The sequence below is a fragment of the Cladosporium halotolerans genome (genome assembly GCF_011745625.1).
Source record: "Cladosporium halotolerans strain TM138-S3 chromosome Unknown Sca6, whole genome shotgun sequence".
NCBI lineage: Eukaryota > Fungi > Ascomycota > Dothideomycetes > Cladosporiales > Cladosporiaceae > Cladosporium > Cladosporium halotolerans.
In genome coordinates, this window is record NW_027191457.1 from 197,054 (window position 1) to 219,679 (window position 22,626).

The following is a 22,626-nucleotide window of genomic DNA, read 5'->3' on the forward strand; positions in this document are numbered from 1 at the left end:
CGACATAGAGATAAAGTTCACCGAGGGCGGCTGCACTGGGTTGCGGCGAGAATTGATTTTGCAAGTCATGAGAATTCTCTTTCTGGTCTTTCTCCGCCGTCTCGTACCTGTTCTGACCGCGAGACGTCCACATCGCAGGACCCATAGTTGGACGGCCAAAACCCCATCGTGCGGCGACTCTGATGCGCTGGATCGTGCAGGACAAGGGAAAACAAAACATCAATTCGCTCCGCCCCACGAACGGCCGAGGCCATGTGCACAGATGGTGTGTATGATACAAGAACCTCGCTCCGCCACCCTTTTGTCGAAGTCTGTGTATTTTGTCGAAAGAAGTATGAGAATAAAAGAGACCCCAAAAGGTAAATCCAAAAACGCCGCGCTCTTGCTGTTGTAGGCAGTGCTTTCTCCACCAGCCCCCTTCGTCCATCCCTCCATCCTTGTCCCCATCTAAGAAGAGAACCTCTTCGTGACCTTCGCAAGAACTGCAACGACCTCGTCAGCACATGCTCTCCCCCCTTCCCCTCCAACCATCGGATGAACTCACTGTGCAGCGCCACAACGCTGATGATGAACCCAATGCTCAGCACCATGACGACGAACGGGTCGACTTTCAAGCCGGGGCTCTCGTCCGTGTACAGCTTCAGCATCGTGCTCGAGCTGCCGCCGGCGCCCGCGGCGCGCGTGCTCGAAGGGCGGGCGTTGGCGACTTTGTCCGCGCGGTCGGCGGCGGCGCGGCGGCGGATGGCTGTCGCGGGGCCGCCGGGCGGTTTGGGCGAGGCGGGGCGCGCGGTGGTGGCGCCAGAGGCGGTAGGCGGGATGGGGGAGTCGGAGGACTGGGAGGGGGGAGGGGGTCAGCTTGGGGCGGAGTTGAATGATTGCGGTGGGTGGGTGGTGGGAGGGGAGTTGCCGTGGGGGAGGGTGTGCGGGTTGGGGTGGAAGTACCATTGTGATTTGTGTTTTCGGGGGTTAGATCAATGGAGGGGTATCGAAGAGGAAGTTGTGTAGTTGCGTCGCTTGCTGATTTCCGTGTGGTGAAGTGGTGAATGGTCGGGCAAGGAGATGGGATCGTCCGAATTGAAGCCACGCTTCATCTCCAGAAAGCTCGAGCAGGGTGCTGCAGGTGCGGGCCGGGACGCCGCGCGGGGAAAGCATTGGAACGCCGCGGTCGAGGCTCTTCAGAGCCCGAGTCTGGAGACTCTGCAAGGTGTTTCTTGCTATCGACCGTCAAGGTTGCAGAAAATGATGCACCACACACCTGCTTCTGGATGACCAACTTGATAGAATTCCTAGGCACCACCTCTGACACCGACACACCTAAAGTGATTCGTCCGGTTCTGTGGTTGACACAAGACCGAAATATCATGGCACGTGAGCGCCTCAACGCTCCCGTCCAGAACACAACCATACCGAATACCTTGTCAGGTCCTCATATCGCATTATGCTGCTTCATGGAGTGCAAACAACGCCAAGCCCGTCACATGGCGCGTTCTCATTACGCATTTCCTTCAAAAGCTCAGGTCGCTCTCGCGGAGACGCAGGCCGTCTGAACCATTCTTCTCCCTCCCCTCGCTGAGGAAATGGGGATCTATCCTAATTAGCATCGAGATATCCCTTTTCCTCTCCTTCTCTTTTACTTCCTTTCCTTTACCTTTGAGATGAGGCGGCGTATGTTATTGGCTGGTGGCGTTGTCATGAAAAGACAGTGCAATAGACGAACTGTCTCACGTGAGACACATTTCGCATACTGCCTGGTTTGTCGCTCTTCAGCTACCGTGGTATACTTCACTTGATAGCTCAGTTGCTTGAGCGGAAATGGAACACCGGGTAAGTAGGGCAGTCTGCTTCTAGACCAAGACATGCTCGCGGTGCGCCGGCGTCCGCGGCCCCAGGATGGACATTCCGGCTGCAGACTCTTTGGCATGCCGAGAACACGGCTTGCAGAATGCTAGGGTTTCTCTAAAAGCAATTTTCTCCGCAATCGCCACGATGGCCCGCGCGAAAGGGAACACATCTCGTAAAACGCGCCCGCGAAACAGACTTGAGTCGCGAAACGTTCAGATCTAGGCCGCAGACTTCCAGTCGCGCGATCGAAGATACGTGACGGAGGGTGTGCTGTCTGCGGAGTATACTTTCAGCCTTTTATCAAGTCGGCCCCACACCAAGTCCTTCGTCTGAGACTTCGCGCCGGATCAGCCGATTAGAACAGCAGCGGTGAGATCATAACATCGTGCACGAGAGTCAGTCCTCCATTCCGCCGCGTCTTCGTCGCGGCCAGCGGAAGTGGTGGTATGAACAGTTCCGTGAATCCGACGCATAAAGGTTAATGAGGCTTGCCCTGACAGCAGGTCCAGCAGGATGTGCGGCAAGCCACATAGGGCAACAAGCAGCGTGCCCAGCAAGTCTTGCTCACCGTGACTGCTCGACTGGGAATCGTCCCGCGCAAGTGCCGCGACTAGTGCAGAGTCTGTCTCGGCGATCTTTGCCCTCGGATTGGTCGTTCGCGCATAAGGCGCGGACTTCGGAGCGTCGCCTTCTCTGTTCCGCTCGGATACGGGCGGGAGCTCAAGCCTTATGATTTGCGATGATGACGGAAGCAACAGTGCGAGTCTCGTGTGATCCGATCGAACAAAAAGGATGGCGCCCGCCTCTCGCGCCCTACCCGTCGTGACCGACGTCAACGTCGACGACGAACAACTCCTCACTCACTGCGCTGGATAGCAGCTGGGCGACCTCTGGCAGGGCTCAGACATACTTGGAAATTTCATTACTGGACGCGCGACTAGAGACTTGCATAACTCGGATCGGGATGGAGCAGGCTATGATGGCTGGAAAACGCGCCAGGTCGGTTGCGTGATACTCATACCTTGTAGTACCATTCACTGACACGCTTTTAGAAGCACAAGTCGCGTGTTCCCAATGGCCACGGCCATTCTCGCTTTGTCATACCATGCTCTCACGGCACTGCTTTGCACGTACCTTCCCCGCGACTGCATGGTGATTGGATACGGAGCGGCAGGATATGCCACCGCAGGCTGCGCATTCAGCTTGCTCGGCCTCTATGGCATTCTCACTGTAAGTCTTCGCCTCATCATCGTGGGATAATGACTCAAATAGACTAACTCATCAAAGCGCAACCGAACATTGATATGTCTTTTCGCAAACACATTGCTCCTGGACGCCTTCGTCTCGACCTGCGCGCGTCTTCTCGTCCTCGAACTCTTCTTCAACACAACACACAGCCAGGACACCTGCTCCGACATCATCGAGGCCATCTGGACCGACCAACACCAGCCCTCGCACGACGTCGTCACCAGCTTTGAGTGGCAACAATCCATCATGAAAGCTGGCATCTGGTGTCGCTTTGCTCTTGGAGCCGTGCACGTCGCGTGCGTTGGTGTGCTCGTCTGCACGAGCGCCGCGCAAGGAACGGTCGCCGTCGCCGTAAGAAGCTACGGCATGCAGCTCGGCGCTGCGCGAGAGCACGTCGTCCTGCTGGACGAAAAGCACAAGCTTAAAGAGACCTGGGACGTCACGGTGGAGAGGGTGGAAGACATATGATCTGTGCCCCTTTCTTGGACTCGAACAGAACGCCGCCATGTACCAACAACCCAACCGAACGTAACGCCATATACCCACTCGAATCAATCTGAACTTCTTTACTCCAGTCGTTTCCCATCCATTCCTCATCTTCTCATTCCCCCCCCTCCCACTTCCAAACCCCCATCTCATCACTCCCCAACCAACCGAACCCAACACTCCACCTCCCAGACCCCACAACTCGCACACCCACCTCCCTCCCCCGCCTCCTCACACCGACACCTGTCGACATCCCACCCCCTCACAACCCTACAATGCGCACACAGCAGCCGCACCCTCCTCCCCCTCTCCAGCGCCCCGTCCCCATAAGACCCAGGAAGCCCGCGCGCGACCAGCACGCGCTCGAACCACCCGTCGTGCCACTTGCAGACGGGCGCCGCGCGGCCGCGGAAGGCGGCCAGCGGCATCGGGCCCGCGCACAGGATGCACTTGCGGCGGCCGGAAAGTGCGAGCGGGCGCTCGGAGAGGTGGCGGCGGAGGGCGTGGAGTTCGCAGTCTGATTCGGGTTGGGCGTGGGATTGGGTGGTTTTGGGGTGGGAGGGAGAGGGTGGGGAGGGGAGGGTGTTGTAGAGGGGTTTGCAGGTTAGTTTTAAGGAGGTGAGGGAGGAGGGGGGGAGGTGGGTGGTTATGAGGTGGAGGAGTTCGGGGGGGAGGGTGGGGAGGGTTGGCGTTGGTGTTGTTGCTGTTGACGGGTGAGTTGGCTCGTTGTGAGGTGGGGTTGTCATTGTTGGTGGTGTTGGTGCCGGGTGTTTGTTGGACGCATGCCAGTTGGTGATGTGGTGTTGGTTTTGAAGGCGTGGGTGTCTACCGGTGGATGGCTCGTTTTCTGCAGGTCCTGTTGGGAGTATATGTTCGTACGTTTGCTACAAGTCGTGGAAGAAGGCAGCCGCGTCGACTCAGGCAATACAGTGTCTCGTGATCCTCGAACGTCTCTCGTCGCTGCTGATATCCGTTTCTGGTGCCACGGTCTGACTGTCTGACACAGACGAGATGCAATAACATGCGAATAAAGAACAGAAGGCAGGTGTCGAGAAACGACAAAACAATCTTCTACGTTCAGATCCATTGTCACCAAACCCCTACTCTGCCTTTCCCTGACCCAAGCAACCCAAAAAGTCATTTGATTGCACCAGCACGTCGCGCGTCATACCCACGGATCACAGGCCGCCAGCGAAGTGGGAGCAACCCTGCTCACTGCCCAGTTCCAAGAATCAACCTTGCGATCACATATTCGAAACAACTACCACGTGCATCGTGAACCTTGCCCCCTCAAGAAGGAGAAAATCACTTGCGGCAAGAGGGCACGAGGAAGCCGGTTCGCGCGCCCCAACGTAAGTCGTCACATTAGGCTCGCGCGAGATGGTGTGGTAGGTTTGAAGCTTGCGGACGTCACCACCGCTTCTCCTTGGAGGGAGAGCCGGGTGACGGTAGACGCTTAGCACCTGGGCGCGTGCATGAGACGGCGGGCATGCGTGATGGGGGACCGTATTTCTGACGTCTCTCATTTCAGGACTGCAGCTTTGCGCGCGTGCGCTGCCGGGCTGGGTGCATGACTGACTGCTCCGTGGTACAAGCACTGCAAGGTACCCCAAAGTCGCTGGTCGCAGTGGGCGACACAGGCGGCGGCCTGAGTTCTGTGCTACAGCGGCCAGGCGGCAGGATGCACCCTCCCGTACTTTATCATCCGTAAACTGTAGGCTTGCTTTCAACGGAGAGGCCTTGTACTTGATACACGGACAGCCAACTTCAGGGAATAATGCGAACCAGGCTGCCATCCGCGGATTGCCAGTTCTGAAACCGCGGGTCGTCACGGGGTCAGCCTTGCAGGGCGTCCAACAGGGCGGCTTGAAGAGGGATCAACCCGGTCATGCAACCGTGCCAGTGCCTACACATAATCGTCGTTCTCGTATGACGAAGTCATCACAAACGCACATCAAATCACCTTACCTTACCTTACTGCTCATAGAGCGTGGCGTCTAACCTTTGTTCAACCTCACACCACACACGCAACTCGCCTTGGCCACGAAGCCGGAATCAGCACAACACCAGCGGCAACACCAGCGACCTCACAGCTCAAGACCAAGACATCAAAAGTCCCCTCAAACCCGAATAGATTGATGCCGACTACCTAACGCACCGGATACCGCACCAGAAGAGAAAGACGCCGACCAAAAAGAAAAAAAAAACACGAATCTTTCCTTTCCATGTTCCTCCGCCCCACGAACAATCACAAAAACACCTTCGTGTCCGCCCAAATGTTTCCCATCAACAAGTGATACCTTATCCCCGGCAAATGCACCACGATCAAAAAACACAAAAGCAAAAGCAAGCATTACCCGTTTCCCTCCCATCTCAGCAAAAAGACACCTTGGTATCCGCAACCGACCTTTCCCCCCCTCGCTCCCACCCGAAACCCCGCAAAGCACGTAGAAAGCCTCGTCGTGACCCGGAGGTCTAGAAAGGTAAGTGAAGACCCCAAAGAAAAAAAAGCAGATGGAACACCACACCGTCCTTGTCCTTCCCTCTGGAAGATCGAACCGGCCAAAGCGAGAGCCCGCCAGCCCGAACCCTCCGTTCTTTCCACCCTCCAATGAACAAAACAACAGCGTCGCTGCGACGCTCTCGCAACAAATTTTTTCCTCGTCCCGTTGATTGGTATCGACAATTGTTGTTTTTCCCAAAGACACCAGTCCCAGAAAGCCGTGCAGGCAAGCAAATGCAAACACACTGGTATGCCGACACCGTCCGTCCATCCGTACGCGCGCGCGCGATCTTTTCTTTTGTGCGCGTCAGAAACACCCCGCCAAAACAAGTAACAAGCAGATAGCAGGGGAAAAAAAAGGAAACACCAGACGAGTCGTTTTTTTACTTCTCTCCCAACCAAAGACAAACCCATACTCCGCCGCTTGCGACGAACAAAAACTCCGAGATAAGATTTCGATGCTCCGGGAGAAAGATGGGAGGGAAAATGTCGCTCAAAACATCGTGCGTAGCCGAGTCGTCGTCGTCCCGGACAAACACTGTGTCATCCACAAGAAGATTCTTAGGATTTTCTTAAATCCCTTAACCCCAAACGCTAGCCTGCGCGCTGCCGAGAGCATTCTTGCCCCAGACGCCCGCGTTGCCGCCCCAAGCGCCACCGAGCCCGACGTTCTTGTCCGCGAGCGGCGGGTTGGAAGCCGAGGAGGCGGAGCGCTCGTCCTTGAGCTGCTGCGGCTGCGGGACGGCGGCGGCGGCCGGGCCCTGGGACTCGGCGCTGCTGAAGCCGTAGGCGAGCGAGGACGGGGTCAGGGGCGTGGTGGAGCGCTTGTTGAGGTTGACAGCGGCGCCGGGAGCCTGCACGGGGCGGGTGCCGATGGGCGCGACGCCGGAGATGCCGCCCTTGGGGCCTTGGGCGAGCGGCGGCGAGCCGCTGGGGGACGAGTTGGAGGTGCGGCGGCTTTGCTGGTCGTTGAGGAGGGCGAAGGATTGCTGCGCGGACGGGTTGCTGACGGGCGAGGCGGTGCTGTTGGCGCGGTCGCGGGGAGGCATCTGGACAGCGCCGTCGTTGCTGGCGGCGGCTTGGGCTTGGGCGCTGAAGGGGTCGAAGGCCAGGGGGGAGGCGCCGCGGGCGCCGACGGGCACGCGGGCGTCCTGGCTGGCAGGGCGAGCGGCGGCGGTGCCGTCGGCGTTGTAGAGGGTGGAGTTGTCGCCGTACAGAGCGCGATGCTGGCGGGCAATGAGTTCGCGACGGTCTTCCTCGCTCATGGTGTTGGGGCTCATGGCGCGGTCGGTCTTTGCGCCGGAGACGTCCTCTGGGGAGATATCGTTAGATTGTTCCAATGCGGGCTGAGTGCAGTCCTAGGTACTCACTTCGGTTGTACTGCTGCTCTTGGTGGTAGTTGCGCAGCTCGCGTTCCCTCTGCGCGGCCATGCGACGCTTCGCCTGAAGCATCTGCTCGGCCTCGCTGTGACGGTTCTGCGCCGGGAAGCGCTGGCCGGCGTAGAATCCCTGGAGACCAGCGGAGCCCGGTCGGCCAGCGTCGAGGTCACCGCCCACGGAGAGATTCCTCGAGGACGCAGAGGTGTGCGCACTGCCACGGCGGCCGGCCTGGAGATGGCTCGGGAGCCAGTTCCCGCTCTTCATCAGGTTGTCCGTCGCGCGCTCGATCTCCTCGAATTGCAGGGCGAAGGCATTGGACTCGGTCTGCTGCGACATAGCCGAGGCGGCGCCCGAGCGGGAGGGCGGAGGCTGCTGCTCGAAAGACGGCTGGCGACTCTGGGCGGACCAGGTGCTGTCGTTGTCGTAGAAGGCCATGGTTGTGGAGGGATCGGCCGTTTCGAGGTAACGTTAGGGGTTTGTCGTAAAAATGTCGAGAGTCTTTGGTGAATGTGTCAGCGGACAATTTTTTTATGGATCGACATCTGAATGCGCCGGCCAGCAACACACGTGCTCGGGCACCTGCAGCGCCAGCCCGAGGCAGGACCTTCGAAGCCCACGCGACGGGCGGGTCATGTAGGCGTGCGAGAGTGGTGATGCGCGGGTGGGCGGGCGGGCGGGCGACAGTGGACAGACACAGACATACCGTGCAGGGAGAACAGGCGCCGCGGCAAGCAGTAGACAGGCTCAGCAAAGGAGCAGGAGGGCCAAAGGAAGGTGGAGGGGTGCGAGGGAGAGACGACTCGGGAGGCTCGTACAGCAGGGCAGGGTGGCCTGGGAGGAGGTGGTGGCTACGGTAGCTGCTAGGTAGGACTAGAGGGTGCGCGCCGGCCGCCAGAGCGCAGAGGGTGGTGCTCGGCGTGGGCGGCGAGTCGGCGTGGGCACTGGCACACTGGGCAGGCGCATCTGGCAGCGAGCCCCAAATTTCCCGCTCGCTGGCCGCCCCTCAACACCTTCCTCCTCCCTCCGTAGCGCCGCCATTTATATTGGCGGAAACACCCGCCCGCATGGGGCGCCCACCGCCGCGCGACGTGATTTCGATGCGGCGCGCGCCCGCGAGACACCGGGAGCGCTGTGATGTTTGCACGATTGCGGCCGGGGATTGAGTGTGACGGGCGGCTGTGATTGAGGAACTGGTGTTGCTCGGAGTCTCGCTCGTGCTCCCCGACATGAACGTTGGAGCAGCACGGCTCGGCGGCGCTGATCGTCGTCTCGCACCACCGCGCGCTACAGGCGCATGTATGTAGGTACCTTGCTGCACACTCCGGTGTCACTCCTCCGCCCTCGACCGAGCGGCGAGCGCAAACTCAAGCAGCCTCGCACGGCAGCTATTCATCTCCTCGCCCACCCGCCCTCCCTGCACACGCGCCAAGTCGCCCTTCGCTCCACTTTTTCGCGTCTGCCATCCACGAAGGGGCCCTTTGCCGTTGACCCGCTGCCCGTCACCCAGTCATGCGCCGCCCGCGCACGTGTAATCGAGCACCCGGCGACCCTTTGTTCGCCTGCCGACATCCGATCCGAACCCTGCCCTGTCGCCATTCGGCGCCCGCCCGAGTCCTGCCCTGGCCGCCGTTTCTTCACGCTTGACTTGCGCCGGACGATTTACACATCTGTCCTGGCATATCGCCTCGGTCTATAGCAATCAACCCAAGAAGCCTCGATGCACGCCATCGCAGCTCGCTGCTCATGCATGCACGCCTGCCCGCCTCCTCACGGCCTCGGGCGGCCATCGCTGTGCTGTCGTGCTTAGCTCCATGCACGACCCCCACCGAGCGGCACCATCTCCACACGACATAATCTCGACAACGCTTTCCGCGGCTCCTGAAGCCCTATTCATCAAGCACCAGGCCGTTCGGCATGTGAACAATCCTGTAGACGCGTACTTCACGGCAACCGGGTTGCGTTCTTAAACAGGGCATCAGGAAGCGGAAGTCGTACGGCGACGCGGATAAATGCGCGTTGGCTTCTTCCATTGCTACCTCACTCCAACCCACGCCGGCCGATCCACGACCCCGCGCAGCATGCGCTCATGCATCTACACACGCAGCTGCATCAAAGCGATCCGACATGAACCACGCCCGTGCCATCGATCAGAAAATAAGCACGGCGGTGTGTCATTCTGCTCGACATCTGCAAGCCTAACAGCCGGGTCCTCCACGTGCGGCATGTCCACTTCACATGCATCTCCAGCTTGACGTTACGCTCACCCCCACGTTTCGGTCACGCGCTCAGAGTCCAAACTTGCGCCTTGCACCGATATACGCAGCATGTCACATTGTACTCATGAAGTGTAAAACATTATGTATATGCTAGCGGTGAGAGCTGCGGCGGTGAGTACTTACACATGTGATGGATTGATCATGTTTGCCTTGGCAGGTCACAATCAAGTGTTTGATCCCACATTCCATTTCACGGTTGGCATCTAACTCCGAATGGCTCGTCGCATATTCGCATAATGAACGTTTGCATTTTGTGTCGACCTAAACATTGGAAGCCTCGAATGGGTTCCTCAGCTGACAACGCCGAGAAAGTATACAGGAGCCGTAACGCATAACAATCTCTTATCATTACATACATGACCTTCCTCAAAAACCTAGCAACCTCCGCCGCCACCACCACCGTCTCCACCGCCGCCTCCGCCACCAGCACTGCCACCAAAACCCCCAGAGGCGGCACCCACCGCGAATCCTCCTCCGGTAGGTAGCAGCATCCCAACAAGCATCTGACTCTTAGAAATCGCAGGCTTCTCGCAAAGCGTGATAGCCAAGAAAACCGCAATCGCTGCAGCCTGTCAAGACGTCAGCATCAAAGCCCCGACCGACTCCTCGAAAGAGGGCGAAAACAATAGAGGGGAAAACTCACCAACGCAGCATCCACATCCTCCGCAACGCTCACCTCCCACTCATTATCCCTAAACGGCACCCTCGCTTTCAACCCGTTCCCAACAATCCGCGTCTGCACCACCACATCCTCCCCATCGAAAACAGCAACATCCTTGCTCGACGCCCGCCGCCCCTCCCTCTCCTCCCCGCCCAGGGCCTTCTCCTTCCTCCCCACCAACTTCCTCGCCTCCCCCAGCAGAACCTCCACCCGCTCCTGCCCCCTCTGATGACTCCACTGCAGCGTCGCGAGCGCCTCGTCCTCGTAGTCTTCGCGGCCGGGGAGCGCGACGGTCCAGCGGAGTGGGCGGCCGTTCGCGCAGCGGAGCGAAAAGACCGGCTGTCCGCGCGCGTCGAGGAAGGTGCGGTGCGAGGTCCACTTCTTGTTGTTGGGCTCGCTGGTCGTGGTGTAGAGGGTTTCGCCCGAGGCGGTTGCGAGCGTGTAGGTGTCGCTGGAGAAGGTCGAGTCGTGTTGCGTTAGGGTGAGGATTGTTGGTGAGGTGGTGGGGTGGGGCGTGGGGAGGAGGTGGAGGAGTTTGGAGGCTTGGGATGGGGGGAGGGTGCGGGTTATTGTTGATGTCATGTTGGTTGGTTGGTTGGTTGGATGGATGGCTGAGATAAGGTAGATGGATAGAAGAGTCGTCTAGATCTCGTCCAGAAGTTTTTGAAATATCAGCGTCGGATGTTATACTCGTTTTCCAACCCATTGAGGCCGTTGCCGTCTTATATCCTTCGTTCCTGCAGCCACCCTTCCATCCACCTTCAGCCGCAGTATACAGGACAGAACAGATACCAAGCCCTCGATTCCCCACCGTCGATCTCCCACTCAGCCCTGCAACAAGGCTTAGCCGGCGCCCTTATCCGCAGCTTCCATCAATAGCGGCATCGGTAGCAACGATAGCAGCAAGTCACTGACGCTGGGCATTCTGCTATTTAGACCCAAAGGAGTAAGCATGAGGTCAGGAGGATTCACTTGCACGGCTCCACGTGAGGCTGCGGGGAGGCGGAGTCGAGCGTTGTGAGATGCGAGGGCTCGGCGCCGAGGCGCGATCGGATGGGCGGTTCCGAGGGCGAGGGTAGGTTCTGACGCCGAGGATGGAGTAGGAGGAGTTGTTTGTGTTTTCTAAACTACTCTGATCACCTACTTCGCAGCTGGAGTCTCTCTTGTTTGCCTGCGAATGGGCTGGAGTGTTGTCTTTTGGCGCGGTGAGCTGGGACTTGACTGACTTTGGCGTTGCTGGCCTGGTCCAGTTCTTTCCTAAGCAAAACACGAAATTGAATGCTTAACGTCGTCTTTCAGAAGAACAACGAAGAATACGGCTCCATAGCAAGGGACCGTTGTGCCGCTGGGATGACTCTACTGGACTGCGCCTGAAGAGCGTGTGTTCCTCAGACACACTCTGGCTGGTCACATTGAGAGTTCGACCTTCACACACCTTGCCCGTGCCACATAGGGGGTCGAAAATCTACCGATGCCAGATCTAGCGGCGGCCACATCTACTCTCATGTTACGAGGTTCGTTCAAGTCTGCTGACTTCGGGCGGTCTGGCGGTTGGGTTTGTTTGGCTCTCAGCCCACGACGTCATGGCTTTTGCGCAGACCCCGTTCGTTATCTTCAAAGATCTCTGGCACGAGTGAAGCAGCATTGAGTTTTGATAGAACGTAGGTTTCTGTCTCCTGCAAGCCCCTCATTTTTTCTCTCTGCGCAATCTCTCATCATATCGGTTTCGTTCATTCTCGTATTTCCATTACCAAATCTCAGGCTTTAGATCCTGTGACGAAAGACTACGCCAGCCTACCCCGCCAAGAAAAACCGGATATCTGCCTTGCCTGAAGATTCACTTCACCGTAACTTTATTCGATCTTGAAGATTAGCCAAGCACACAGGTTGCTCATCCAGAGTAAACGTATCAAACCTGCACTAGACGCCCTGAGAATGGCGACCGTCCAGACGACTTCCACCGACAACCCCAAGGATGGCTATGTCCCGCCACCACGCTCGCCGAAGGACCGCCGGTTCTCGAGCTCCAAGGAGCCTACCAACAATGGTACGTGCTTCACCGATCCAATAACTCCTGGACAGCTCAGCATGATATGCCAAACCAGCTGGCTGGTGCAAACAAGGAAAGAGTCATGATCAGCAAATAATGCTGCGGCCCTATTTATTTACCGCAGGATGGGGGCCGTAGCCTGCAGTCCAGATCTAAACCAGCATACTTAGGACCGCCCATTTGAAGAGTAGAATGAAAAGGCTGACGGAGCAAATCAAAGAGATTCGTTCTTCCATGCACAGGCAGTTCCGTACTGCTCACGAAGGCCACAAACCCCATGCCGGACTCGACCCTTCTCGTGCCAGCACTGGTGTCGTCTGGACCACTGAGCGTGCCTACGAGCATGGCTACCTCGAAGACCCTTCTTCATGGGCAAACCTGGGTCAGGGAGCCCCGGAGGTCGACGACGATATCGAAGGCTGCTTCGAGCGCCCTTCGCACATCGACATCACCATGACCGGCCGTGAATACGGCCCTACGGCCGGTATTAAGCCTCTGAGAGACGCTGTCGCCAAGCTCTACAACGAGCACCACCGCAAGGACAAAGTCAGCAAGTACACCTGGGAAAACGTGGCAATCGTCCCCGGTGGCCGCGCTGGTCTCATCCGTATCGCCGCCGTGCTCGGCAATGCCTACCTGGGCTTTTTCATTCCGGACTACACAGCGTACAACGAGATGCTGGGTCTGTTCAAGAACTTTGCGTCCATCCCTATCCCCCTCCTCCGCGAGGATGGCTACCACATCCACTCGGAGAACATCGCCGCTGAAATCGCCCGCGGCACCAGTGTCATCCTGACCTCCAACCCGCGCAACCCGACCGGCCGCACGCTGACCAACCCTGAGCTGGCCAAGGTGCAGGACATCTGCCGCGACCGCGCGACGCTGATCATGGACGAGTTCTACGGCGGATACAACTACACCTCCGACTGCGACGGCACCGTCGTTAGCGCGGCGGACAACATCGACGACGTCGACGAAGACGACGTGCTCATCATCGACGGCCTGACCAAGCGCTTCCGCCTGCCCGGCTGGCGCGTCGCCTGGATCGTCGGCCCGAAGGAGTTCATCAAGGCCATCGGCTCCTGCGGCTCCTACCTCGACGGCGGCACCAACGTGCCCTTCCAGGAGGCCGCCATCCCCATGCTCGAGCCCACCAAGGTCCGCAACGAAATGCGCGCCCTGCAGACGCACTTCCGCGACAAGCGCGACTACGTCCTCGGCCGCCTGCGCGACATGGGCTTCCGCCTGGACTACACGCCGGACTCGACGTTCTACATCTGGCTCAACCTCGGCGACCTGCCGCACGAGATCAACGACGGTCTGAACTTCTTCCAGGCCTGCTTGCAGGAGAAGGTCATCGTCGTGCCGGGCATTTTCTTCGATCTCAACCCCAGCAAGCGTAGGGATCTGTTCGATAGCCCCTGCCATCACTTTGTTCGTGTGAGCTACGGGCCGAAGGTAGGTTTTCTATTGTATCATTCGGGTCAAGACGCTGACTTTGACACTTCACAGATGGAGACCCTCAAGGCGGGCATGGACGGCTTCGAGCGCGTGCTCAAGAAGTACAATGCTTTCCCGGAGCGCAGGAAGTAGGCTGATCGAGCGCCGAGAATTGTTACCTAGACGATACAGGTAGAGTGGGGCTGTGAGGTAGACGCGTGGAAGGGATTCAAGACTTGATACAGTAGATAAACACAGGTCCATAGACCAGAATCACACCGCGATTCTGCGCAGTTTCAGCCGCTTTGTTTTGCCGTTCTCCCAAAATCGACCGTAACTCCTCGCTAAAATCAAAATCGCCAAGCAGCCAACCCGGCTTTTCGCCGTCAACCACGCACGAAGAACCCAGCCAATCCACTACTTTTTGTAATCCCGCAGGATGCCCATCATATGCAAGTTAGTCGTCTTGCCACCCCTGCGGTTCACCCGCTTCTTCTCCTTCTTCTGGATCGTCCCCTTCTTCACCTCCTTCACCTGGCTCGTGGGCGTCAAATTTGCCCTCTCCAGCTCCGCGCGCAGCTCCGCCTCGCTCGCGGGCAGCTTGCACTTGCCCCAGAAATCCACAAAGTCGCCGTCCATGTGCACGTAGAACTGCGGCGAGTCCGGGTAGACGGTCTTGGGCGCGTTGTCCTTCTTCTGCCGCAGCAGCAGCACCTCGTGCTTGGCGGCGAGGTCTTCCAGCGCGGGCACGCACGCCGGCCAGCCGTCCTTGAGCTCGCGCACGGGGATGCCGGCGGCGGTCGGGAGGCTGGCGAGGTAGGATTTGAGCTCGTCCGCGTCCGTCACGGGGTGCTGCGGGTTGTAGCGGAAGGTCTCTTTGCCCGCAGGCGATTCGTGCTTGGGGACGACGGCGATGCGGTCGTGGTTCTCGAGCGCGCGCCGGATCAGTGGCGTGTGCTTTTGGAGGTCGCTGGGCAGCGAGAGGAAGTTGAGGATGTCGGGGAGCGTGGAGGCGACCGGAAATTTGTCCTTCAGGTATTGGACTGCGTAGACCATGTGTGTCATGATTTCGGCGCCCGCGCTGCTGGATTTGCCGCCGGGGAGGGGCGCGGAGGCTGGCGTGGCTGATTCGCGCGGTCGCTTGTTGCCTGGTTGGGGGGTGGAGGTGCGTGCGGGCGTGGATGCGGTTGGGCGCGAGGAGGAGGCATTGCGGGATGCGGCGTCTGACATCTCCGACTTGAATTTCTGCATGCTAGCGGCGAGAGACATGGTTGCGGTGTTGGTGGTTGTAGATGGTGGATATGACGGCGGCGGTCGCGGCGGGAAGTGGCCCAGAGGGTTCAACAAAGAGTTCTGGGCGATGCGACAGGCGGAGGTGTTGGGTTTGCTGTAGAAGCTGGTATTTGCGTGTTGGCGATCAAGAATGGTCCACCAGTGAGCTACGCAGACGAGTCGGACTGAGAGGTTGCGGGTGGTGGTGGGCGAAGATGGGTTGCGCAGGATGAAGTGATGTCGGGAGGGCGGCGCTGCCTTTCACTGCCGCCGCTGTCACATGGATGTCCTCACGTCCAAAGCCAAAAGCCGCCCGCGCTTTGAAGCTTGGTCGGCCTGCAAGCGTGCACGGACTCGGCTGCTCCCGCCAGCCGCATTCGATCATTAGAAGTCGCGTCCGGCGATGCGGCTTCCTCAAAGCAACTGCGACCCGCCAGGCAACGCCGACTGCGTTCGCGACTTTTCTGGCTGCAGCACCCTTTCACTCATTCATCGCTTCTGCTACACCCTCGGCGATCGCTAGTGGACACGACTCACCCGACAAGTAATCCAGCGATGGTGTAGGAGACCGACGTAAATAGCAAATCGCGAACATGAGAACACGCGCGAGAGCTGCGGACACGGCAGCTGTCGACGTGCCCTACCTGGCTACTACCTACGAATACGCCGAAGACGACATCCAGGCCTTACTCGACTCTCCCACAGCCGAGCTTGTCAACCAATTTCTGACCTCACTTTCCACGAAGGCACATGAATTCGAAGAGCTAAAGGCGGAGAAGCTTAGAGTCGATGTTGAGCTTGAGAACACGGTTCGCACATCGGAGACGAAGGTGAAGGCCCAGAAAGCCACCGTCACGAAGCATGCGAAGGAAATCGAGGAGCTGCGCGTCAAATTAAACGAGGCGGAGGGTGCACGTGAGGCCTTGTCGAGTGAGCTTGACAACTTGAAGAGTACGTCCTCGACTTCAGGAGCAGAGGTGCAGACACTCAAGCAAAGGATTGAAACTTTGGAGGCTTCGAGCCGTGACGCTCTCGCGCTTGTCGAGAGCAAATCCACTGAGAAGGACCGTCTCGCCAATGAGCTGAGTGAGCAACACACCAAGCTGCTGTCGCTGCGCCGAGAAGTCAGCCAGCTTGAGGAGCGCAACCAATCTCTGGAGAATGCAGCCTCTTCTCAGAAATTCAAGGAGCAATCCCTACAGCAGGAGATTGATCTGCTGAAGCGCAACAATGAATGGCACAGCAACGAACTGCAGACCCGGACCCAAGAGCACGGAAAGTTCAGGAAAGAGAGGAATGCCCGCATCTCCTCTCTTCAGCGTGAGCTCGAGGAGAGCAATGCTTCTGTGGAGGCCCTGCAGCGCACGGAAACAACGTTGAGACAGCGACTGGAAGAACTACAAGGCAAGGCCGACGAGGCATTTGCTCGAAATGCAAGCTTGCAAGACGATTTTGCAAGAAAAGAGCAGGAGTTCCGTAATCAGATTGATGGCCAAAAGCGTCTCGCCGACCTCCAGGCCCAAAGTGCTGCGACTCACAAGGCACGCTTGCAGGATGTACAAGCTCAAGTCGATCAGATCAAGGATGATGCCGCGGATGAGATTGGAAAGTTGCAGGCCGAGATTGAGACTGAACGCTCGGACAAGGAGCAGGCAGAGCAAAGAATTGCAGATCTCGAGCTGCAAGTCGAGCGCCTCGAGCAGCAGCCCCGTGCTTCTGTACCAGGCACACCCACACGCAATGGCGGTCTCGATCCTTCGACACCTAGCAAGTTCGGATCTCCCGCTGTCCCCGGCTCTGCTCAAAAGCTTGCGCGCAATCTCTCGCACACTCAACTCTACAGCCAATACGTGGAGACCAAGGAAGCTTTGACTCAGGAGGAACACAGATGCAGCAAGCTGCAGTCGGCTCTCGACGAACTCATTCAGGAATTTGAGACGCGCGCCCCCGAGATCGGTGAGCTGCGCCAGGAACAGGACCGTCTCGCGAACGAGGTTCTCGAATACAGCCAACATCTGGAAGAGTCTGACAAGCATCGCGAGGCCGCTGTCAAAGAATCACAGCGTTGGCAGGGCGAGGCGACCGCTGCTGCTAGGGAAGGAAACATTTTGCGCCAGCAGCTCAGAGACCTCTCAACCCAAATGAAGATTCTCCTTGTCGAAGCACAGAGCAGAGAGCAAGGTCTGGGTGAAATGTCTGCGCACGAGCGTTTTGAAGTTGAGCGCGCAGCTCGTGGCGAGCTTGGGGACGATGAGCTTGACGACATGAGCAGTACAGGACGCCTCATCTCCGAGCGTCTCGTCATTTTCCGCGGCGTGTCTGAACTGCAATCTCGCAACGAACAGCTTCTCCGCTTGACGCGTGAGCTTGGCGACAAGATGGAAGGCGAGGAGGCTCGCGAAAAGGAAAGGCAGTCTGCTGCGGATGCCGCAGAGGTCGAGGAGCTCAGGCAGCAGGTTGGACGCTACAAGGACGAGCTTCAGGCGACTGCTACACAAATCAACAGCTACGTCAAGGAGCGCGACATGTTCCGCCGCATGTTGCAACATCGGGGCACTCTCCAACCTGATCAGGACATGCAGGCTATGTTCGGACAGAGCGTGATGCCAGCAACACCGCAACGAAATGGTGGAATGGAACCCCCAACACCGCGCTCCAAGGATGTTGAGGACCTCAGCAAGGTACTCAAGGAGCACCAGACCTTCTTCGACCAGTTCCGCAACGAATCCAACAACGACCGCCGCATGCTCAAGGACCAGGTGGACAGTCTCGCCCGGGAGAAGGGCACTCTGCAAGCCGACGTTGCACGTAAAGACTCCCAACTTACTCTTGCTACCGAGCGCTATGAAATGCTGCAATCCAACTACAATGCTGCCCGCAACGAGAACAGCGAGCTGCAAAAACGAAGCCAGAGCATGTCTGAAAACGCGGCGAAACAGGATCTGCGTATCCAACAGGTCGCCGAAGAGCTCGTCGAGGCTCGCTCCTTGGTAGACAGCCTGCGTAATGAGAATGCGAACAGCAAGGCTGAGAAGGACTTGTGGAAGCGCATCGAATCACGCTTGACTGAAGACAACAAGGGCCTGCTTGACGAGAGGAGCCGTCTCAACAAGCTTGTGTCGGACTTGCAGAACCTGCAAAACGAACGTGAGCTTGCTGAGTCCGAGACGAGGCGTCGTTTGCAAGGCCGCGTTGATTCGCTCGAGGCCGAGCTTACCGAGTCGAAGAAGAAGCTCGAGACCGAAATTGAAGACAGCCGCAAGGCTTCATTGCGCCGCGAGTACGAAGAGAACCAGAGCCGCACTCGCATCGATGATCTCGTCAAGTCTCTTGGCAATTTTAGAGAGGAACTCGTTGCAGCGAAGACTGCCCGTGATCAGCTACAGAGCAGGGTCGACGATATGAAGATCGAGCTGCGTTCTGCCGAAGAGAAGGTCACCGCCCTGCAACCCAGGCCAACACCTCGCGCGGACAATGGCGGCGAGCAGAATGACGACGAGGAGCTCTCGGCTGAGCAACGCCTGGCGATCGAGGTCTCCGATCTGAAGCGTGATATTGAGCATGCGAAGTCTGAGCTTGAAAGCGCCAGAGAGCAGGTGGAGCAGTACAAGAACATCGCCCAGTCTGCTGAAGAAGAGCTGGCAAGCTTCAATGAGACAAGCGTCCAATACCGTGAAGAGACCGATCGCATTGCTGCCGACAAGGACCAGCGCATCAAGCAGCTCGAGCAGCGCATTGAGGACCTCATAGAGGAGCTCTCCACCAGCAATGCTGAACTGTCCGATCTTCGCACGAAGCATGACGACTTCACGCGCGTCCTCAATGAGCAAAAGGCCTCGTCTGATGCCGAACTTACCCGCCTTCGCGATGACGCAGAGAAACACGCAGAAGAGAAGAAGCTCTATCAGGAGGATCTCAAAGCCCAGGCCGAGATCGCACAACAAGCGCAGCAGTCCTACGAAGACGAACTCCTCAAGCATGCAGAAGCGGCCAGGAGCTTGCAGAGCGTACGCAGCGAATACAACGAGCTCCGCACCGAGGTTGCCGGTGTGCGTGCCGAGGCGGAGGCAGCAAAGGCGAGCCTGGAGCGCGGTGAGGAGAGCTGGACAGAGCAGAAGGAAGCCTTCGAGCGTGAGCTTGAAGATATGAAGACGAGGCGGAGGGCGCTCGATGAGCAGAACAAGCTCCTCCACCAACAGATGGAGTCATTCTCTGCTGAACTTCAGGCCTTGAGGCAAGGACGCGTGGTTCCTACCCCTGCCGAAGGCGAAGAGGCAGGCTCGCCTGCCCCGGGCAGTGAGGCAGGTAGCCTCCAGGAAGTCATCAAGTACCTGCGCCGTGAAAAGGAGATCGTCGATGTACAGTACGAGCTGTCCATCCAGGAATCCAAGCGCCTCCAGCAGCAGCTTGACTACGCAAACGGTCAACTTGACGACGTCCGCCAGAAACTCGCCGAGGAGCGCAGGCAATCTTCTGACCGTCTGGCCACCGAAGGAAGCACCACCAAGCTCATGCAAACCATCAACGAGCTTAACTTGTACCGCGAGAGCTCAACAACACTTCGCAACGAGGCTCGCCAGGCTCGCGAGAAGCTCGAAGAGAAGAGCGCTGAGATTGAGCGTCTTGTCGCCGAAATCGACCCGCTCAAGGTTCGTGTCGGTGAGCTCGAGGGCGAGCTGGAGAGCAAGGAAGGCGAGATGAAGCTGCTTCAGGACGACCGCGACCACTGGCGCGAGCGCACGCAGAACATCATCTCCAAGTACGATCGCGTTGACCCTGCGGAACTCGAGGAAATGAAGAAGCAACTGGAGGCTTTGAAGGAGGAGAAGGAGCGCTTGGAGGCTGAGCAGGCACCAATGAAGGAAGAGATTGAAGGTTTTGAAGATCGCCTTACCGCCGCGAAGGAAGAGGCAGCGAAGGGCCTCAGCGACCGCCTGGAGAAGTTCAAGGAGCAGGCCAAAGAGCAGAACCGCAAGCAGAACTCACGCCTGTCGGAGCACAAGGCTACCATCGAAACCGCCCAAGCTGAGCAGGCTAGACTGAACGGTGAACTCGAGACTGTCAAGGCCGAGCTTGAGCAGACGAAGACTGCCCGCGACGAGGCTGTCGCCAGAGCTGAGGCCGCTGAGAAGTCGAACAATGAGCAAGGTCAGGTCGCCGATGCCGGCGAGGAGCATGCTCAATTGCACGCGCGCATCGCCGAGGCTGAGACTCAGGCAGCTGACCATGCCGCTCGTGCTGAAGCTTCTACCGCCGAAGTCCAGACTCTTCAGACTCGTGTACAGGAGCTTGAGGGCCAGGTCGCCAGTCTTCAATCTGAGCTTGAGGCTGCCAAAGCCAATACCAACACCGGCGGCGAAGATGAAGGCGAGATCAACGAGACTGCAGGCGACGGGCAGGCGTTGGAGAAGCTCAGGCAGGAGCTTGTCGCTGCTCAGCAGGAGGTTGAGACCCTTCGTGCCAACGCTGCCTCTTCTAGCGCACAAGAAGACGCACCAATGGCTAACGCAGAGCCTGCTGCTGGGGAGAAATCAGTCTCCGAGCAGGTCGCTGAAGAGGTCGAACGCCTGCGATCCGAGATGGAGTCTCAGCACCAAGTGTCCATCAAGCAAGTCGAAGAGGCCTGCGAGAAGAAGATTCAGTCGATGAAGAACAATCTCACTCGCCAGCTCAAGGATGGACGCGAGAAGATGCGTGAGGAATTGACTACCGAGATTCGCCAACAGCTTGTCTCGGAGCACGAAGTCGAAGTCCAGAAGCTCAAGGACGAACAAGCTTCCACCATCGAAACCCTGAAGAAGGAGCACGAGGCTGAGCTCGAACGCCTGACCAAGGAAGGCGGTGCTGCCGTTCAGGCTGCTGAGAACAAGGAACAACAGACTGTCAAGGCTGAAAGGGCTACTGAGCAGCCTCAACAGGGCGGTCTGCCCGATGTCACTGACGAGCAGGCCATGGAATTGCTCAAGACTAACGCTCGTCTGCGTGCTATCTTCACCAACAACCTGAAGAAGGCTGTTGCCAAGGATACCGAGCCGCTCAACCAAAAGATCGCCGAGAAGGACGCTGAAATCGCCCGTCTCACTTCTGAGCTCGAGTCCGCTCGTGCCGCGGTTGCCAGCCTTGCTTCAGGCGGTGGAGACGCACCGGAGAGCAACACTGCTGAGATCGAGGAGCTCAAGAGCAAGCTCGAGGCCGCGCAGAAGGAGAAGGACGCCGCTGTCAAGCAGGCCATCGAGAACGCCGAGAAGAAGACCAAGGTCCAGATCAGCCAGCGTGACATCGCCCAAGCGAAGATCGCGGTCGTCATCAAGGCCGCCCAAGAGACTCCCGAGAAGGGTGTGGGCGAGGTTTGGGAAGTCGCAAAGGCTGCCAAACCAGCTCCCAAGGCTGCGCCCCCGACTCCCAAGCCTGCCGGTGTTCAGTCCCCGGCTACTGCGCAGGCTGTCCCTGCTGCTCCCGCTGCCCCTCAAACTCAAGCACAGCCCGATCAGGATAGCGAACAGGCGAAGCTGCAGGCTAGGCAAGCAAGATTCGGCGCTCCGTCTGGTTCTCCCGTTGCAGGCACTTTCGGCCAGGCTAGCAGTCCAGCCCCCGGCATGCAAGCGCCTGCCTCTAATTTCGGTCAACCGAGCTTCGGCCAGCCCAGCCAGGGCGCTCAACCCTTCGGCACCCCGGGCATGCAGCAGCAGCAATTTCCTCGACCCAGCTTCTCCCAAGCCGGACCAGGCACACCGCCCAATCCGAACGCGCCATCCTTCACCCCGAACGCAGGCAACCAGGCAGCAGGCGAACACAGGCCATCCGTCGGCACCGGCCCGGCTGCTCTGCGCGGCATGAGCAGCGGTATCCCCGGCCCAGGCGGTTCCCGACTCCCTCGCGGCGGCGCAAGCGGCATCGCTAGGGGCGGTGCGCAGGGCGGCGCGCAAGGCATCAGCGTCCAGGGCGCCGCGGCTGGCGGTCGCGGAGGCCAAGCGAGTGGACTGCCGAGAGGTGGCGCCAGCCAGATCGGCCGTGGAGGTCGCGGTGGCGGTCGTGGAGGCCCTGGTGGGCAGGGCATCAAGAGAGGCTTGGACGGCGCGCCTGGTGGGGGGGATGAGAAGAGACAGAGGGGTGGTGGACCGAGTGCGTGAGCGTGAAGGCAAGGAGGTTACTGGATGAAAGGGAAATGGCACTGGAAGCCACAGGGCTTTTTCATTGGGTCTGTATCAACATACTGAGCATGGCGTTTTTCTTTGAGTCAAATATGGGAGAGTTCGCGATGAGGTAATGGCTTGGTACTTTTTCGGGAGGATGTGAGGTTCAACTCAAATGGCTGGCTGAAGTCAACAACAAATGCATTGACTGTTCAAGAAGATTGCGAGACTGTTTTCCATTGCACATTACGAGACTTGAGCTGTGACATGGTTTGAAAAGATAGACACAGGCAGGTTTGGGTTGTTTATCGTGTTCATTCCCATTCTCATCTCTA

At 58.4% G+C, this 22,626-nt stretch overlaps 7 protein-coding genes across 7 annotated transcripts; 3 read left to right on the forward strand and 4 right to left on the reverse strand.

Moving 5' to 3' along the window:
* Positions 1-202: 202 nt before the first annotated feature.
* On the reverse strand, positions 203-945 carry WHR41_02405 (uncharacterized protein; the record flags this gene model as incomplete). Its single annotated transcript, XM_069371011.1, has 3 exons — positions 203-482; positions 545-833; positions 943-945. 3 exons carry the CDS (start codon positions 943-945, stop codon positions 448-450), a joined length of 327 nt encoding a protein of 108 aa, XP_069231941.1. The 3' UTR covers positions 203-447.
* A 1,647-nt stretch (positions 946-2,592) lies between these two features.
* Positions 2,593-3,664, forward strand: WHR41_02406 (uncharacterized protein). The gene is made up of 3 exons (XM_069371012.1): positions 2,593-2,841; positions 2,895-3,072; positions 3,130-3,664. The coding sequence occupies exons 1-3, from the start codon at positions 2,807-2,809 to the stop codon at positions 3,556-3,558; spliced, it is 642 nt and encodes a 213-aa protein (XP_069231705.1). The 5' UTR covers positions 2,593-2,806; the 3' UTR covers positions 3,559-3,664.
* A 2,996-nt stretch (positions 3,665-6,660) lies between these two features.
* WHR41_02407 (uncharacterized protein) lies at positions 6,661-8,311 on the reverse strand (the record flags this gene model as incomplete). Its single annotated transcript, XM_069371013.1, has 3 exons — positions 8,163-8,311; positions 7,450-7,957; positions 6,661-7,391 (listed from the first exon to the last, which is right to left on the reverse strand). The coding sequence occupies exons 2-3, from the start codon at positions 7,892-7,894 to the stop codon at positions 6,661-6,663; spliced, it is 1,176 nt and encodes a 391-aa protein (XP_069231706.1). The 5' UTR covers positions 7,895-7,957; positions 8,163-8,311.
* A 1,798-nt stretch (positions 8,312-10,109) lies between these two features.
* WHR41_02408 (uncharacterized protein) lies at positions 10,110-10,978 on the reverse strand (the record flags this gene model as incomplete). Its single annotated transcript, XM_069371014.1, has 2 exons — positions 10,110-10,304; positions 10,379-10,978. The coding sequence occupies 2 exons, from the start codon at positions 10,976-10,978 to the stop codon at positions 10,110-10,112; spliced, it is 795 nt and encodes a 264-aa protein (XP_069231939.1).
* Positions 10,979-11,537: 559 nt separating this feature from the next.
* Positions 11,538-14,189, forward strand: WHR41_02409 (uncharacterized protein). Its single transcript, XM_069371015.1, has 3 exons — positions 11,538-12,443; positions 12,667-13,904; positions 13,959-14,189. The coding sequence occupies exons 1-3, from the start codon at positions 12,332-12,334 to the stop codon at positions 14,037-14,039; spliced, it is 1,431 nt and encodes a 476-aa protein (XP_069231940.1). The 5' UTR covers positions 11,538-12,331; the 3' UTR covers positions 14,040-14,189.
* A 114-nt stretch (positions 14,190-14,303) lies between these two features.
* Positions 14,304-15,155, reverse strand: WHR41_02410 (uncharacterized protein; the record flags this gene model as incomplete). Its single annotated transcript, XM_069371016.1, has 1 exon — positions 14,304-15,155. The coding sequence occupies one exon, from the start codon at positions 15,153-15,155 to the stop codon at positions 14,304-14,306; it is 852 nt and encodes a 283-aa protein (XP_069232062.1).
* A 596-nt stretch (positions 15,156-15,751) lies between these two features.
* WHR41_02411 (uncharacterized protein) lies at positions 15,752-22,288 on the forward strand (the record flags this gene model as incomplete). Its single annotated transcript, XM_069371017.1, has 1 exon — positions 15,752-22,288. One exon carries the CDS (start codon positions 15,752-15,754, stop codon positions 22,286-22,288), a length of 6,537 nt encoding a protein of 2,178 aa, XP_069231737.1.
* Positions 22,289-22,626: the final 338 nt, after the last annotated feature.

What these genes read in the sequence shown, in the direction of transcription:
- WHR41_02406 (XM_069371012.1), top strand. Translation starts at nt 2,807, where the DNA reads ATGGAGCAGGCTATGATGGCTGGAAAACGCGCCAG. An exon ending in ATGGCTGGAAAACGCGCCAG is followed by an intron (nt 2,842 to 2,894) that starts GTCGGTTGCGTG and finishes ACACGCTTTTAG; the next exon opens with AAGCACAAGTCGCGTGTTCC. An exon ending in GCCTCTATGGCATTCTCACT is followed by an intron (nt 3,073 to 3,129) that starts GTAAGTCTTCGC and finishes AACTCATCAAAG; the next exon opens with CGCAACCGAACATTGATATG.
- WHR41_02409 (XM_069371015.1), top strand. Translation starts at nt 12,332, where the DNA reads ATGGCGACCGTCCAGACGACTTCCACCGACAACCCCAAGGATGGCTAT. An exon ending in CAAGGAGCCTACCAACAATG is followed by an intron (nt 12,444 to 12,666) that starts GTACGTGCTTCA and finishes AGCAAATCAAAG; the next exon opens with AGATTCGTTCTTCCATGCAC. An exon ending in GTGTGAGCTACGGGCCGAAG is followed by an intron (nt 13,905 to 13,958) that starts GTAGGTTTTCTA and finishes GACACTTCACAG; the next exon opens with ATGGAGACCCTCAAGGCGGG.